At 39.5% G+C, this 16568-nt stretch overlaps 3 protein-coding genes across 7 annotated transcripts; 1 reads left to right on the forward strand and 2 right to left on the reverse strand.

The window, feature by feature from the left end:
• Positions 1-3581: 3581 nt before the first annotated feature.
• LOC126805518 (nodulin homeobox) lies at positions 3582-10973 on the reverse strand. 5 transcript variants are annotated; one of them, XM_050532295.1, is made up of 18 exons: positions 10904-10973; positions 9747-9819; positions 9471-9596; positions 9217-9375; positions 8545-8628; positions 8327-8461; positions 7942-8160; positions 7463-7594; positions 7233-7328; positions 6952-7113; positions 6454-6745; positions 6235-6360; positions 6086-6155; positions 5786-5852; positions 5616-5684; positions 4724-5248; positions 4596-4630; positions 3582-4332 (listed from the first exon to the last, which is right to left on the reverse strand). In XM_050532295.1, the coding sequence occupies exons 2-18, from the start codon at positions 9789-9791 to the stop codon at positions 3795-3797; spliced, it is 2880 nt and encodes a 959-aa protein (XP_050388252.1). In that variant the 5' UTR covers positions 9792-9819; positions 10904-10973; the 3' UTR covers positions 3582-3794. The 5 variants fall into 5 exon arrangements, with proteins under 5 accessions (XP_050388252.1, XP_050388253.1, XP_050388255.1 ...); XM_050532296.1 differs by lacking the exon at positions 10904-10973 and adding an exon at positions 10420-10675 and having other exon boundaries at positions 4724-5239; XM_050532298.1 differs by lacking the exon at positions 10904-10973 and adding an exon at positions 10420-10674 and having other exon boundaries at positions 4724-5239; positions 5810-5852.
• Positions 10974-12067: 1094 nt separating this feature from the next.
• Positions 12068-14288, forward strand: LOC126783645 (pentatricopeptide repeat-containing protein At2g22410, mitochondrial-like). Its single transcript, XM_050509151.1, has one exon. It carries the CDS (start codon positions 12280-12282, stop codon positions 14266-14268), a length of 1989 nt encoding a protein of 662 aa, XP_050365108.1. The 5' UTR covers positions 12068-12279; the 3' UTR covers positions 14269-14288.
• A 671-nt stretch (positions 14289-14959) lies between these two features.
• Positions 14960-16450, reverse strand: LOC126784673 (transcription termination factor MTERF15, mitochondrial-like). The gene has a single exon (XM_050510149.1). The coding sequence runs from the start codon at positions 15719-15721 to the stop codon at positions 15176-15178; it is 546 nt and encodes a 181-aa protein (XP_050366106.1). The 5' UTR covers positions 15722-16450; the 3' UTR covers positions 14960-15175.
• Between the last annotated feature and the right edge of the window lie 118 nt (positions 16451-16568).

Raw genomic sequence — 16568 nt, forward strand, 5'->3', positions numbered from 1 at the left:
AATATGTGCAGCCTAATGCGCAACGATTTTGAAAAGCAACTCGTAATCCTTTAGATGCATTTTATGACCATGCTAAAGCCTTGACCGGAACAAATCTAAGAGCTTTATAATTTTGGATATTTGACCCTAATGAGAGGGATTTGGGGAAAATCGGATAAAAGATATGAAAATCCCTGATAAAATGTCTTCAATTCCAAATCAGGTATATAGTGGGGACGATATTTTGAAATTTTGATCCCCATTTAACAAGAAATTAATTTTTTTAATGTATATGTAGCACACATTTTTTCTAAAATAGTGTGCGGGAATGTTATTGCAAACCTCCAATGAACTGGGACTTATTAAGTGATACTTGTTTAGCAAACAAACTCGGGCCTCTATTGTCAAAGCAAGCTACAAGCAATGAACGTGAACCTCCATTTATTTATAGGGCTTCTTATAAAAAAAAAAGTCTATTTTGACACATGAAATAAAAAAATAGTCACCTAAGTTTTGAAAATAAGAAAAAAATCAGTTTAAAAAATTTGTTATACCGTTGCCCTTAAAAATTTAAGAAATTACAATGTGTCATTACTCTCTCTCTCTCTCTCTCTCTCTCTCTCTCTCTCTCTCTCTCTCTCTCTCTCTCTCTCTCTGTCTCATGCGTCAACCTCGTCACATAATCGACGAGTCCGGCTCTCTCTCTCTCTCTCTCTTCAACCCAGATCTCCACATGCGTCACCAACTCTGACGACGTCTTCATCCAATTACCGCCGAGCTCTTCCACAGTAACAAGCTCTCCGCCCTCTATGAGATCGGCCCCAAGCCCGACCTCTGCCTTGTCACCATATCTCATCAACTTCATCTGTAGGTGCGGCGGTCTCGGCGAGGACGCATTATCGACCTCCACCGCCTCAAAGCAAGCTTCTTGCTTTAAAAGACGATCAAAGACCCATTAAAAATTGGTGATGCCGCGAGGATGACGTTATTGAGGGAGATGACATCGTCGAACATGCGAGTAGTAATGGTGAGACCGACCGGCGAGCAATCGCGATCTTAGTGTTGTTAAGGAGGGACTTGAGTGATCGGAGGTGGAAACCAGTGGGGAGGAGGTGGTCGTGTAGGCAAATCTAGTTGAGTTGACTGGAGAAGAGGAAGTCGTCGACGGTACTCCATCTCTGAGGGCGATGTTGAGAATTGTGAAAATGCTTGGGGTGCTCAGAGCACAACTCTGGGTGCCCAGAGTAGAATTCTATCTCCAAATCCAAATTAATTAGCCACCAGTCTTAAATCCCTCCCCGCCACCGAAGCTTTTCGAGACTGTTTACAATTTCTATCTTTTTTCGTTAAAAATTACACCACCTGTCACACTAACCGTCACAAAACAATGTTGGTGTGACTGTTAGTGTGACAGATAGTGTGGCTGGTAGTGTGACAATTAGTTTAACCGTCACACTAACTTTGTGTTGTGACAAATAGTGTGATAGGTAGTGTGACAAATACTGTGATATGCCGAGATAAATGATAAAATATGTGAAATTCAAGATCACATAACAGTAGACAAGGTTCGTTATTTCTAGTCATTCTTCTTCTTCTTCTTCTTCTTCTTCTTCTTGTCACAACATAGTCACATAAAACAGTGTGATAGTGGGTGTGACAGCGGGTGTGACATGTAGTGTGACAGCGGGTGTGACAGCGGGTGTGACATGTAGTGTAACAGCGGGTGTGACAGATCGTGTGATAGGTAGTGTAACATAGGGTGTGATAGGTAGTGTGACAACATGTGTAATAGGTAGTGTCACAGCGGGTGTAATAGGTAATGTGACAGCAGGTATGACATGTAGTGTGACCGTATGTGTGACAGATAGTGTGATAGGTAGTGTGATAAGTAGTGTGACGGGGGGTGTGACATGTAGTGTGATAGGTTGCGTGACAGCAGGTGTGAGGTGTGACAGCGGGTGTGATAGGTAGTGTGACAGCATATGTGACATGTCGAGAGGAAATGTCTAAATATGTGAAATTATATTCAAAATCAAAGGAGATTGGTATAAGGAACATTGAGCTCGGATTTCACCGAAATTGCTTAGAGCACCGTCATTGACCGTGGTAACCCCTTGCGAGGGTTGCTACGCCTTGTACGGTGGTCGATTCAGAGTGGGTATGGTATCAAATGAAAAAGGGGAGAGAGATCTTTCTAATTGTACCAACCATTTTCAAATCCATCGCCAGACGGAAAAGTTATGGCCGAAACTAGAAGAAGGAAAAAAAAAGATGAAGAAGAAAGGACAAAACAGTCTGAAAAATATTTTAAAATGACTATTTCTAATTTTGTTATAAACTTGTTGACTATTTTCTAATTCCTAGTTGATTGAGATGACTTTTTTTATAAATGGAAAATAAGTAGTGACTTTTTTATAATTTAAAGTGGAAAATGGTACTTCAGCTGATTAAGACAATTAAACGCTAACCAATTCAGATACTAATTCATAATTAGGAATGCTAACTATTACACCCTCGCTAATGCTATAGGCAGGGGGCGCAGGGCATGGTTTCCCCTTGCACCTTGTCCATGCGTGAGAAGCTTAAAGCAGGGAGTAGGAGCATAGGAACAAGACGGAGAACAAGTGCAGACCCGTGCGGAGCTATTAGCCTCGCTAGCAGTGAGGCTAGCCTCAGTGGCAGACATGCAGATTAGCCTCGCTAGCAGGCAGGCATATTAGCCTCACCAGCAACAACGCAGGCAGACTGAGACCCGAAGGCAACACCGACCCATGCAAGGATGACCCGAAGACAACGCAGATTCGTGCAGGGATATTAGCCTCGCCAACAGCAGCAGTGGCGGAGGGCAGTGCAGGCAGATTAGCCTCACCAGACAGTTGCAGACCGTGCAGGCAGTTAGCCTTGTCAGTAGGCGGTTGCAGGGATATTAGCCTCGTCAGCAAGGGCAGTTGCAGAGCAAGGATAATGACAATTACCTAGGCAGTTACAAGGGCTTTATGGGAGGTTACTTGGCTGCTTAGTGGGCGGTTATTCAGGGGCAGTTGGCGCATGTTAAGAGGGGGTTATGCAAGGGCAGTTGGTGCACGAATTCAGGGACAGTTAATTGGGCAGGCAAAACATGCAAGCATGCCATCTCGTTTTAGCAGTTAATAAACCTAGTAGTTGGGGCTGTCCACTACACCTATAGTTAAGACATGTATGACATGTGTCCTAGGGAAGTTAGGGATGTCAACTTCCTTGCTGGTTAGTAGGTTTAAATAACTTGTAGGTGAAAACATGAGACTTTGGGGGAAGAAACACTTGTAAAGATCCATGCTAGATTTGTAGGTTGTACTTTGAATTCCATAAATGAGAAAAGGAGCAATAGTTCCACAATTCTTAGTGTGTATGTTTACATGATCCTAACCCCCACACAATTGGGAAACACTTGTGTGTAGAGGGACTTGTGAGTTGGGAGTTAATCGCTCATAAGGGTAAACAAAACGTAGAGATTCCGCTGCGTAGAAGGAAGGCTGAGATTGATCACCCTAGCGCCATCATAAGTAGAAGGCAGGCGAGAAAAATTAGCTTGCTCACAGTTAGCATATATTGCACGTGATACATGTGACACTAACCATGGCCACTTGGCCTGGCATCTTCATTAGATAGAAGTTTAAAGGTACAAATGCTGGAAAGAGGACGTCCCTCCCAAAAAACTAAATCAGTTTAAACAACCAGGGAACGAACTCTGCATCCTATGAGATCATCAACACATTTTGATCATCATGAGGATTGTTCAATTTCTAAAGGGGATCAAACGACTAAAACAAGGGCATTCAACTCAACCTTAGAGGAGGCAATTTGAAAGTCTTGCTTGAATCCCATAACACTCTCATCAAGCCAATCTTTGTTTCAGCCTCCTCAAACGAACCACCTGTGGCCATAGAAGGGTATGGAAGCTTCATTGCTCTTCTGACTTTAAGCTCTTTGATATCTACAACGTATGCCCTCAACTCCTCCAAGTTCCTCCCAAACCATTGGCCACTAGCCTGAAACACTTTTCCAAGGCCAACCTCCTCTCCATTATTATATTTGAGCAGAACATGGTCACCTTGCTTGCACGGAACAAAGTCTGAAGGGCCACGGGGAATAGCTTCTGCTGCTTTAGTCCCCGAGATCTGGGCTACACTACTATTTGACTTCATTTGAGGATCACTCCTCACATTTACTTGCGCAGAAGCAATTCCAATAGAACTCTCGGCTGAATTGTTGGACCTCAGTCCTTGCACACCTTGCTTATCTGGTGGTGTAGCAAACTCTGGTGCTGCACGGACGTCCTTTGTACGGGCCAGCCTAGCTTTTCGATTGTTTAGCCTGTTGTCACACATTAACTGTCATTAAGAACACCCAAAGATAAAAATGCAGAATTTGTTTAATATGTCACTAGAAAGAATTTTACATGTAAGATGAGTAATGTGGTGCGACTGTATGCAAGAATAATTTAAACGATGATTTAGTTCATACGAACATGTGAGCACTAAGCAATAATTAATTTCAAAGAGCACATGTTTACTCATCTTGAAATTGAATTGCCCAAATGTAAAATGGCGAGTGCATGAAAGGATATGGATTCTGACCAATTTTTTAGCTGTGAAGATGTAACACTGGAACCCTGGAAAACACAGCAAAAGACTTCTCAGGAAGAAAAAAAATACTGCAACTTTTAGCATACAAACAACAAAAAGAGTTGGAAGATTCAACATACATGAAAACTCAATTTATCAGCCCATGATTGTAGTGACCCTGCATTGCGCTGCATATCTGGTTCATCTAATAGGGCTCTCTCCACAAGCGCCACCTGTTCATCGTTCATTATTGTACGTTTCCGTTTTCTTCTCTGTGTTTCTTCATATTGAAGAGGTTCACTCTTTTCATCCTCTTGAGTTCCTCCATACCCACTTTCTTCTATGGGTTCACTTGACTTGTTTCCCATTCGATCAACAACATTTTTTCCTCTCGTTTCACTTGTGTCAGAACCACTTGTTTCAACATTATGATCTCTGTCGATTGCTGTAAATCGTCCAGATGCACTTCTACCAGTACCTTTCTCTTCCTTCACTGCATCATCCATCTTATCCATACGCTCACTGTTCACATCTACTTGGTCCACATCTTGAAAAGCAGAATTCTCAGACATGATTTCCTCCAGGTTACCACTTCTGCTACCAAGACTAGGAGGTAGATGTCTTACTGAAGGTCTTGGGGAGCATCCTCCAGTACTCTGAGCTTCCTACAAGGAATTCCTCAGTTTGCCTTTAAAAAAAACTCACTTGGCTATATCACTATCAAACAACTCCAAAAAAAAAAACAAAAACAAAAACTTTAAACAACTCAATTTCAGTCAAATAAATTTGAAAACAGATAAATGCCATAATTCCTTATAATGCATTTCTTAATATTGATGGTTCTTTAGTCATCCATGCCTAAATGCTTAGAGTAAAATTTACAGCAGATAAGCCTTATAGCATGGCCTTTTTTGTCTTTTTTTTTTTGGAGAATTATCTAGTAGCGTGTCTAAACTGTGTAATGTGACACAAAATCACCAACCATCAGCATTTCAGGCCACACTGAAGATGGGTAAAAGTAGTGTAATTTACCTGATGATGTTCGCTGATGTTGAGTTTAGAGAATTTATCCCAATATTTTAACTCCTCGCAATTCTTTTCCTGCCAGAAACCATACAAATCCTTTCAGAAAAGGAAAACATACAAACATATGTAATGAGTGCGGTAAAAGGGACATTCTTCTTCAAAGCAGAAATTATTACATGTTTAGCTACTTGTACTTTTACCTCCAATGGAGTGAATAGTGATTCAAATTGCTTAGAGAAAACCCTGTAATGTAAAACATGATTAGAACAATAAGCAATACTATATGGTTTGTGTAATTACTTATGTAAATAAATATATAAATAAATCATATACCAACGTCCGACCATATGGACACAGTGACATAAAAGTTCACGAATGAGCATTGTTTTCTAGTTACTCTTGTAATCTTTGAAGCAACAGTGAAGTGTAGTTTCTACATTAAATGCAAAGACGAAACATGGATGAAGGTAAATCACCTCAGGAGCTGTACATCCTCCTCATTCAAAAAATTTGGAATTAGTGATTCTGCATGACTTAGCAATGAACCTGAAAAGACATTTACATGTAAGGACCGGACTAAATTCTGCAATTACATTACTAAAGTTCTTTGGAGAGTGATAATTACAAAGATTTCTGCTGATAGTTGTAGCTTTACGAGTATCAGAAGAAAAAGAAACTCCAGGCATTAAGTTGGACGGATCCATTTGCAAGCACTCCATAAACTTGTTAGCAAAAAGGTTCCTCTCCTGTTCTGTGAATTAAAACAAAGAATTGTATTCCCATGACAATAATAACAAGTACCAAAGGAAGCAGTTTTTCTAAAATTAAAAAATTAAAAACAAACCTTCACAGATAGTGGGAACAAAACAATGGAGGTTTGCAATTATTTTCACAAACAATGATGTTCTCTGATGTACATAAGAAGCTTGGGTCATACTATTGCGAGTTACACAAAATTCCAAACTTTGTGGGATATGCAGGTCGGTAGATGAAACTACATCCAGAACCCATCCAACCATTGCAAATGAATCATACTCAATAGTACCATCTTCTTCCTTTATAGGGAGTACAGAAGAACACCAACTGGATAAAAAATCTCCATGAGGGAGCGAAAATATTGCAGTCAGCACTTTAGTCTGGAGGAACATAGAAAAGACATAATCACAAACTTTTTCACATATTTTAGCTATGCATGTTAACATGACATGTGGATAATGCACTAGCTTCACAATTAAAGAAGCAACACAAGGGTGACAAAAGAATGAAAAGAAACAATGAAAAGATGACAATGCTAAATGAGGGCAACAAAATCAACCGGGATTGAGTAACGACTGTAGCTTACAAAGTGTATTGTAATGTAAGACCGAAAGTTTGAATCATCAGATAAGATATCAGCTAGGCGCATGGCATTGAGTTGGGCAAGCCCCATAGGGTAACTTCCATCAGAATGAGCAGCAAAAATTTTGGGATCTTTACCAAGAGAACACTTCAACAACTCAATAATCTGCATAACAAGAAGCAGCTTGACAGTTGGAGCGGGCTTTGTAGAAAGAAGGGAAAACAAAAACGAAAATGAGTCTTATCACAGCCCCAGCATTCATGAACTATGGAGAGAACACTAACCTCCAATGCTACAGACTTTGCCAAATCCAGGCTGCCTGGGGAGCTGGCAACTTCATCCAGGTAAGATATGCTTTCAGCTTCACAGAGATTCAACAGCTGCAACAAGTGGAGCATTGAGTTTTTGCACTGCAGTATATATAATCTACGAGAATAACCAAATTCTCTAGCAGCTTAAGGCCCCAAGTAACTTTTTAACATTTAGAAAGTATACTTTCATCTGTAGGACTCACAATTGAGAGTATTTTTGCTTTAAGCCTAGACACAGCAGCAACAAGTCTAGCAGATGCTACAAAATGAGGCGCAGTGTGTAGCTTCAAGATACCTTGGGCCAGAACCAGAACACCACCTTTGCCACATAGTTCCTGTACAGACCACAACAAGAAGATAACATTAGTATCACAACTGTGATATCCTGAATAGATGCTGGTCAAAAAGATAAAATAAATAGAATCCCTGTAATATTTCATTGATCTTAATACTGTTTCACAATTTCACTGACCCAGATCAAATTATCTCTCACATTTCAAACTTTAAACATCATCCCTAACACGTGTGCATATGAATGCAACTAAAGTTCAGTTTTCAGTTTGACTACTCTCGTTTCTTCACTTTACTTTCACCACAAACTACAATCTTACAGTCAATAAGAACAAGAAACCTCTAAAATAAGACTTGGCTCAAAAGTTGAAAATGAGAGATCCTATGAAACCTTATTCCTGAGTAGTCGTTCCCGATACAATTTTTGCTGGCATAGCAATAGGAGAAACTGTAAAGAGGCCTCACATTGCTGGCAGAGAGAGTGCACTATTTGCTCACTAGTCAAATTCGATTTTGTGTCGAAGTCGTTATATTGAGAGGAAAGCTTGAGGTTGAGAAACTTAATGGAAGTGTAAACTGCCCCAAAAGCTGCCTCCATAAATATGTCAACCTGACATGGAAAAGTTGCACATTCAGCATGTGCACAGACATGTCAGCGAGAAAATAAGTGGAAAATGTCGGAACAATTCCATGACGGGGAAACAGATAAACAATTACTAGTCTAATTCCAATTAAACACTGATTATAAATAGAGCTTGGAATGATTCTGAACATACCTTAGGATGTGCAAGCAATACTTGAACGATATCTTGCCACTGTGAAGATATGCATCCAGTAAGTAGATGTAAAGTGCAGGCCACTAGTGCAGAATGCATCAGCGGTGCCATACCAATATTATTATATTTTTGTTTCTGCATTATGAAAGGAAGTCTCAGTGAAAGGAGGGAGTGAGAAAGGACAATAATTAAGAGAGAACGATTAACCCAAGCCAAACCAGTTCATAACCACCAAAAACAATGAGGATATAGAACACTAGGTCAAGCAGCTGTTCTGACACTTTTACATCATCGAGCAAAATCTGTAACATAAATAAAAAAAGAAAAATTTAGTTCAGGAGAGAACAATGTCTCATTGTAATGTCCTAGTATTGACATAATAAGTTATGAACTGATAAAATTAATGGCATGATGGACTTCATTAAGAGTTTTATAAAAAGAGAACTGACCACTATCATAGATTAAAGATTAGGAAACTAGCCACATGAACTAGGGACATCGTTTTTATGTGCTTACATTAACGACTGCCATAAGAAGTGTTAAAAAAACAAAAACAAATTAACATGTAATTTATGATTAAAGCAACCAAAATCAGTTAAAACTCCATATTTTTGCACAGCTTTATTAATATTAAAGAAAGACCCTAGTACTTAAAATGTACAGAACAGAGGAGATAGAAAGACCATCTGTTTTTTTGCTTTTAACCAGACAGACCAAAGACCCTAGACAAGAAGTTAAAAAGAGTAAAGACATCTTATAGCATGTCTACCTAATGTAACAGGTCACATGCTAAGTCACTAAACGTGTACAAGAAAAAGAAAGAGAATATAGAGTGTTAAACAGAAAACAGCAGAAAATCTAAATTATAGATGGAACATACAACACCATACCTGTTCAAGTTTGGGATTTTTAGGAGCTAAATCACACAAGGACTGCAAGAGCCTAATGCCACATAACAAGTATCTGAATAGGGCTTCATCTTTGTCAGATGAAATAAGCACCGCAATAAGGTGCAGAGCTAGAGAACTGGCAAGCTTTTCAACGTCAATCTGGAACACAAGACAACTTAAGAAATGCCACGTCCATGACTGGGAGAGACTCAAAGGCAGAACAAGACAACAATAACAATATGATGGTGACCGACCTTTAAAAGTGATTCCTTTGCAGTAACATAGTGTATAGTAAAATTTTCCGAGTCCTTCAATAATTTACCCAATTCCTGAGAGTTTAGCCCATGCAACTCCTTCACTGCTGAAACCAAGTCAATGACCTGGTAGTGGGCAATAATATTTGCATTAATGCATGGTAACAAACTCAAGGCAAAACAAGAGTCTAATTGCCCATCTGATCAACAATTGACCGAAACAAGGAAAACATGAAACTATACATAGAGATAGCATATAGTTGTTGTGATTCTTACTTGTAAAGCATTGCATGATGACGGCTCTTCCTTACCAGCTTTCATTCTACCAAACCAAAATCACCAACTTACACTGACACAACAAGGATAGAGATAAGAACATTCTTTAAAGCATTCCTACATGCAAGCTCAAAGATACTGTTAAATTGTTAGAAACATAGTGTCCATATGTAAAAGGGTCCAAGAAAAAAAAAATACCAAGATGATGTTAAACAATAAGACTCAATTAGACGCAAAATCATGTCAACTAATACTCTTCGTAGCAACAACAGAAATAATATATAGTAACAGTTAACAACAACAGCAGCAATACAGTACTTGCTGATACGAAAATTATGAAACGAACAGTAAAATACCAATCTTTGACTTCGAAAACTGAAGCTCCAAGTAAAGCAACAGTAAAATTACGCGAGTAAAATCATGGAATTTAAGCATCCAAGTAAAATGATCCTATAATACTAATTTACAGCAGAAAAATCAAATCTTTCTCAACAACCCACATCAGACAACCCTAAGTTTTCATCGATCAAACTAAATTCGAAGCTTAAAAGCGAAAACGAAAACAGACGCACGAATTCAAAGAGCATGGAAGTGTAATTAGCCGGAGCTCTCAAATATAACTAACCAGAGCTGATCGCTGATCTTTAAGTACATATAAACCCAGAAAACTCACCGGAGAACTGTACCGGCCGACGAGATTGGACTGCGAATCTTCCAAGTTTGAAACATGAAAGATGAACGGGAGCAAAGAGGGGAGAAATTCGCGGGTCTTTTTTATATGTTTTGGGTGGGAGGCAAGGATTTGAGAATTGAAAGATATGATTTGAGAGGAATGGGAGTGAAGAGTCTACTCTTACTAGCAATGGCTTTGGTTTTTGGTTTTGATGTTTCTATCTGCCTTAATATATAACCTCTAATTTATTAGGAAGCTAGTGTGAGTTGGTGTGACCACTGTGACTCCAAATTTGGATAAAAATACGGCATGCAATCAAAAACAAAAATGGGCAGAGAAAACTCTTGAACGAGTGCAAGAGTCTAGTTCACCTTTTCAGACTGATGTTTATAGATCACTTGGATCAGTTGGATGAGAGATACAATGATAAAAGGCACTGAAATATATGTCATCAGGATATGCGAAAATCGATAAGGGAGCTTACCGGATGGAGCTGGCATGAAGAATCACCGGCATGCTTGAGTTGGTTCTTCTCGTTTTATTTTTAGGACCTGAATGAAGACTCTAAATAAAACTATTGATATTCTATCATATTGTCTACTATTTATATTGATATTGTTCATTTGTTCTTATCTACTCACTTTGATATGACGAGAGTGTGAAATCATATCTGAAACGGATTTTACTCTATTTTAAGAATGCAATCATATATTGTATCGAAGAATGTGGTCATGGAGCCTCCTTTGGTTTTTGGGTAAGAAAAACCATTGAGATTCAATGTTTTTGCTTGATATACATTGAGATTTTTCAATATCTTAAATTTCTATAGTTACGAGAATTGATAATCTGTTCAGAGTAACGTGTTTTTGAAATGAACCACACACTTCAACACATTCATCGAAATCTTTTTAGGTAACACTAATATAATCTTGGCCGAGGCAGAGCCGGGGGTTACAATATGCATAATTAACTCCAATTTGAGTTACGAAGTACCAAAGAATTATAAGCACCTCACATCGGGTACCATGGCATCCTTCTGCTCTTGGGCAGCTCCATCCCCGGTTTTTTACTATCATTTTGATATATCTCAACATGTAATCTTATTACTTTATCAAAAAAAAAAACATGTAATCTTACTACAATTATTTTTTGATGAAAAATGAATATAAGATTAGATAGTGGTGCCTCTAGGAGACTAACAATTTACATCATTGGATAAAAGGGCAATATAAGCCTCATATAGAACTCTATCTAATCATACGCATATTATGACTTAAATCGGTAATTGCGACCGCAAGATAATTTGCTTCTTTAAATACATTGTGCAAAGACACACAATCAAAGAAAAGAAACTTACAATCTAATGACTTCAATAAACTTCCTCAATCTCCAAGGGAGAGTAACTATTCCATTTACTGCATCAATCACAGGCACGTTACCACAAAGGCCCAAAAAGACTTTATTATAAGTTTATAACAAAATGTATATCGCAAATCACTACTACACATGAAAATTCAGAAAATGTCTTTGTTACATTTTCCAACAATATTAGGCCGTGCTTTTCCGACAAGAATCACTAAATTGAGGATTTTATGATTATTTGTGAATCACAAGTAGCATCTCAATCATCGAAAATCCAAGTCTGGAACTCACGCTGCCGAGTGTGGACTCATGTTCTTCCTATGGCAGTGTCTTCGACTTTTCCAGTTTAATAATAGTTCAGGGTTTAGCTGTGTTCCAGGTTTTCAGTTGTAATTGTTTTCATGCCGGATGTATCAATTTACCAATTTTCTTTTCAAAAGCTACCTATTTAAGATCTCATAGTTTCCTCACCAAACACACAAGCACTTCCATGTTCTTATGAATTCCCGCCTGCACTCTTTGTTCTATGCCCACACTTACAGACCTGAACTCCTCCACTCACTCTCACCATCCTCAGCCAATAAACCCATATGGAACTCCAAGACCAACGTCATCATCACCCACCCAACTCTACTTATCCTCGAGTCTTGCACCACCATGCTCCACTTGAAGCAAATCCAAGCCCACATGACCTCCACCGGCCTCATCACCCACACCTTCCCCGTCAGCAGACTCCTCGCCTTCTGTGCTCTCGCCGACGCCGGCGACATTCGCCACGCTGATCTCCTTTTCACTCGCATTGCCAAGCCCAACACTTATATGTGGAACACTATGATCAGAGGTTACTCTAAAGCCCAATCTCACGCAGCTGCATTCTCATTCTTCGGTCGAATGGTCCGCGAGCGCGTCGAAATGGACCGCCTGAGCTTTGTGTTTGCGCTCAAGGCTTGTGGGTTGAAGGGAGAGTCGGTGCATTGTGTGATTCGGAAGATGGGTTTTGGTTCTGACTTGGTGGTGCGTAATGGGTTGGTGCATTATTATGCTGAAAGTGGGTTTGCGAGTGTTGCTCGGAAGGTGTTCGATGAATGTACTGTGAGGGATGTTGTGACTTGGACGACTATGATTGATGGGTACGCGGCGCGGGGCTATTCGAGGGAGGCTATGGGGCTGTTTGATGAGATGTTGTTGAGTGGTGTTGAGCCGAATGAAGTTACTATGATCGCGGTGCTTTCGGCATGTTCGAATAAGGGGGATATTGGTATGGGGAAGAGGGTCCACGAGTATATGCGGAAGAAGACTTTGGACTGTGGGTTAAGTTTGCTTAATGCATTGTTGGATATGTATGTAAAATGTGGTTGCTTGACTGCGGCGAAAGAGGTTTTTGATGGGATGAAAGTGAGGGATGTATTTACATGGACTTGCATGGTTAATGGATATGCTAAATGCGGTGAGTTAGATGCTGCAAGACGTTTTTTTGATGACATGCCTGATAGAAATGTAGTATCCTGGAGTGCGATGATTGCTGGTTATGCTCAGAACTATCAACCTGATGAAGCAGTGAAGTTGTTTCGTGACATGAGGGAGTTGGGTCTGGCTCCAATTGAGAACAGTTTAGTATGTGTGCTCTCTGCTTGTGGTCAGTTAGGTTGCCTGGATTTGGGTCAGTGGATTCACCAGTTTTTTGCCAACGGAAATCGTATCCAACTTAGTGTGATTTTGGGGAATGCACTGATAGATATGTATGCCAAGTGTGGGGATTTATCTTCTGCAACTGAACTTTTCAATGAAATGCCAGAGAAAAATTTGGTTTCTTGGAATACTATGATTGCTGGATACGCTGCTCATGGACATGCTAAGCAAGCTCTTACTCTATTCGACCAAATGAAATGTAGGGATATGAAGCCTGACCATATAACATTTGTGGCAGTCTTGTCTGCTTGCAGACATGGCGGATTAGTTTCTGAAGGCAGAGAGCATTTCAAAAGCATGATTAGGGATTATGTAATAGAGCCCAAAGAGGAACATTATGCTTGCATGATAGATTTACTTGGAAGAAGTGGATTGCTGGAAGAAGCTTATGAATTGATAAACAAAATGCCAATGAAATCAAGCGTGTCTGCATGGGGCGCCCTTCTAAATTCTTGTAAAATGCATGGGAATGTTGAGCTAGCTAAGCTTTCTGCTGAAAAGCTAATAGACTTGCATCCAGAAGATAGTGGAAATTATGTGTTGCTGGCAAACTTATGCGGTATCAAGCGAAGATGGGGGGATGTAAGAAGTGTAAGAAACCTGATGAAAGAGAGGGGAGTGCAGAAAAATCCTGGGCATAGCTTGATAGAGGTACAAGGTCAGCTTCATGAATTCTTTGCTGCTGATAAATCACACCCTCAAATAGAAGAGGTTTATAGAGTTTTGAATGAAATGTATATGTTCTTTAAATCAGAATTTTCTCTGCGAAAACAATTTGATGAACTTTTATGCATATGATGATGTAAAAGTTTCAATAATATGAAACAGAAGAGTTCAAAGAGAAGTTGTGAGCTCGTGACATTTTGTTATAGTTACGAACCCTGATACCTTTAAGACCTTGCAACATTGCTTGGTATACACAATAGTTCACTTGCAAGAAAATGAGTTTGAGAACCAAAGTCAAAATAGATTTGAATGTACTACTTCAGACGTTGGCAATTTTTCTGTAATGCAAGAAGTGAATGCAACGCAGAGACGATACTTAAAAACGATTGAACTTTTCAAGGTGATAAACAATCGGCAAATGTTTGTTTAGTCCATATACTTATGGTTGGTCATCGATTCAGTCCTTAAACGGAAAGAGCTTTTCACAATTTCAATCGAGCTTCCTTTCTCTTGTTTTACGATTTCGGACATAAATTTTTAAGAACGGGAAAAAGGAAGTTCAAGATATCTGAAAAAAAAAGAAAAAAAAAAGACTGCAATCTCTTCAAGTATCAGTTATTAAGCCCATGTTCATAGTGCAGCCGCTGACAGCGCCACATACTACTATAAAGTATAAACTAATGATGAATACGCCATAGAGATGCAGCAATTATAAACTGAACAAGAATATAGCATTGATGATTCTTGATCCAGTTGTTTACATTTGGACAACCATAAAACCATTTAGAGTCATCCAGGGAAATAACTAGAATGCGTCCAACTGCTACACATCAAATATGTTCATTGTTCAACATAGCTGATGAAACATGAAAAATCAGAAACTAGTTGGTTTTCCAAATCCAGATCAAACAGTGATTATTAAAAGTAGTCACTTCTTTCTAGCAATCACAAGGGTAGAATAGCACTGAAAGATTTACAAACCTGGTAACACCTCCGGATTCAACACTATAACCCTAGAACTGTTAAAATGTTACCAAGATCACACATCCTGGATATCCACTTTTCCCCGGTACACATGTAGCAATTGAGGTACTTGGCTGAGATATCTGTTCACAAACCTATCCAAGAAGTACTTTCCTGATTTCGATAAAATACTCAACTTGATCAGTCCTTTCAAAAGTAAAACTCTAACCACTAAATACCTCGGAATGATTCTCTCCTCCAAGCTGTAACGAAAAACATGAGGATATTTTGCAATTGTTTCTGATTGCCACCCCATCTTGTTCACTAAGAAATCCATTACTCCCATCAATTTCTTCTCCGACACAATCATACACTGTGGATCCTGCCTCAAGGCAGACATAATATGATTCTCAGACCAACCCCACCTCCTATAATCTGCTTGGCATCGTTTCCATGTCGTCTCTTTCAAAGATAACGCGGCAAGAGCATATACAAAGCTCCATTTTTCAGGGCCAAATCCCATTTCTGTGGCTTGGTACACAAGTTGACCGAACCATTCAGGCTTTTTAACTACAAAATTAGCATAAATCTGTAGCAACCGGGCAATACACGGTTGAGGCATGCCTAATTTCCTCAAGAGGTCAACATTGGGTATCACACTCTTGGATAGATTTACTTCGAAAACAAATCTCTTTTTCTTCAGAATATAGACGACTCCGTCATCAGAGACCCCGAAGCTCCTGAGGTAGCTATAAGTGGGTACAATGTGGTTTTCCAAGCTTGAACATAACAGCCGTGGTGGTTGGCAGCACAGTGTTTTTGCAAGGTCGAGCCTTGAAATTCCTATGGAGCTCAAAAACTCAAGCTTTGGCAGAAGGGTCTTGTGTGCATCGGCGGCTAGAATGCGCGGGTGTTTTCGCACAACAATTGAGATCTGGGCATCTGAGAATTCATAGTGTTTCAAAAGAGCTAAAACCGAGTCTGGTCTCTCTGAAGATTGAAGCTTTACCTTTCGGGATACTAGAGTTGCCTATTTTGGGGACAATCCACACGAGTTAACCAAGTAGGAGACTGCGCGCAATCGTCTTGCCCGGCTGGGATTCCCGAGCTGCTGATGAGTCTTGTACCAAATGGGTGCCCATATCTGGAAAACAGGAGTAAATCTGAGGCTCTTACGGAACATGGAGTGTGTTGCCATTACTGATTTCAGAGCGAAGATAGATTTTCCCAAACCCTTCTTATAATTGAAAATTTGGGCCAAAAACATGCGGGCTTTTTCTATCCAACGACATAATGAGAACAAATGAAACCTGGTTTTCGCTTGTTCTCTTCCCTCTTCTTGTTTATGTTTGTGTAATGCAGAAGTGAGTAAAAGGCAGATAATCTCATAATCCCTTCTTAGTTCCTAGAAAATGTTCACACAATTGAGCTTTACAAACAATACAAAGAGGTGAACTACTGACCACAGA

The sequence above is a fragment of the Argentina anserina genome, chromosome 2, assembly GCF_933775445.1.
Source record: "Argentina anserina chromosome 2, drPotAnse1.1, whole genome shotgun sequence".
NCBI classification, from domain to species: domain Eukaryota; kingdom Viridiplantae; phylum Streptophyta; class Magnoliopsida; order Rosales; family Rosaceae; genus Argentina; species Argentina anserina.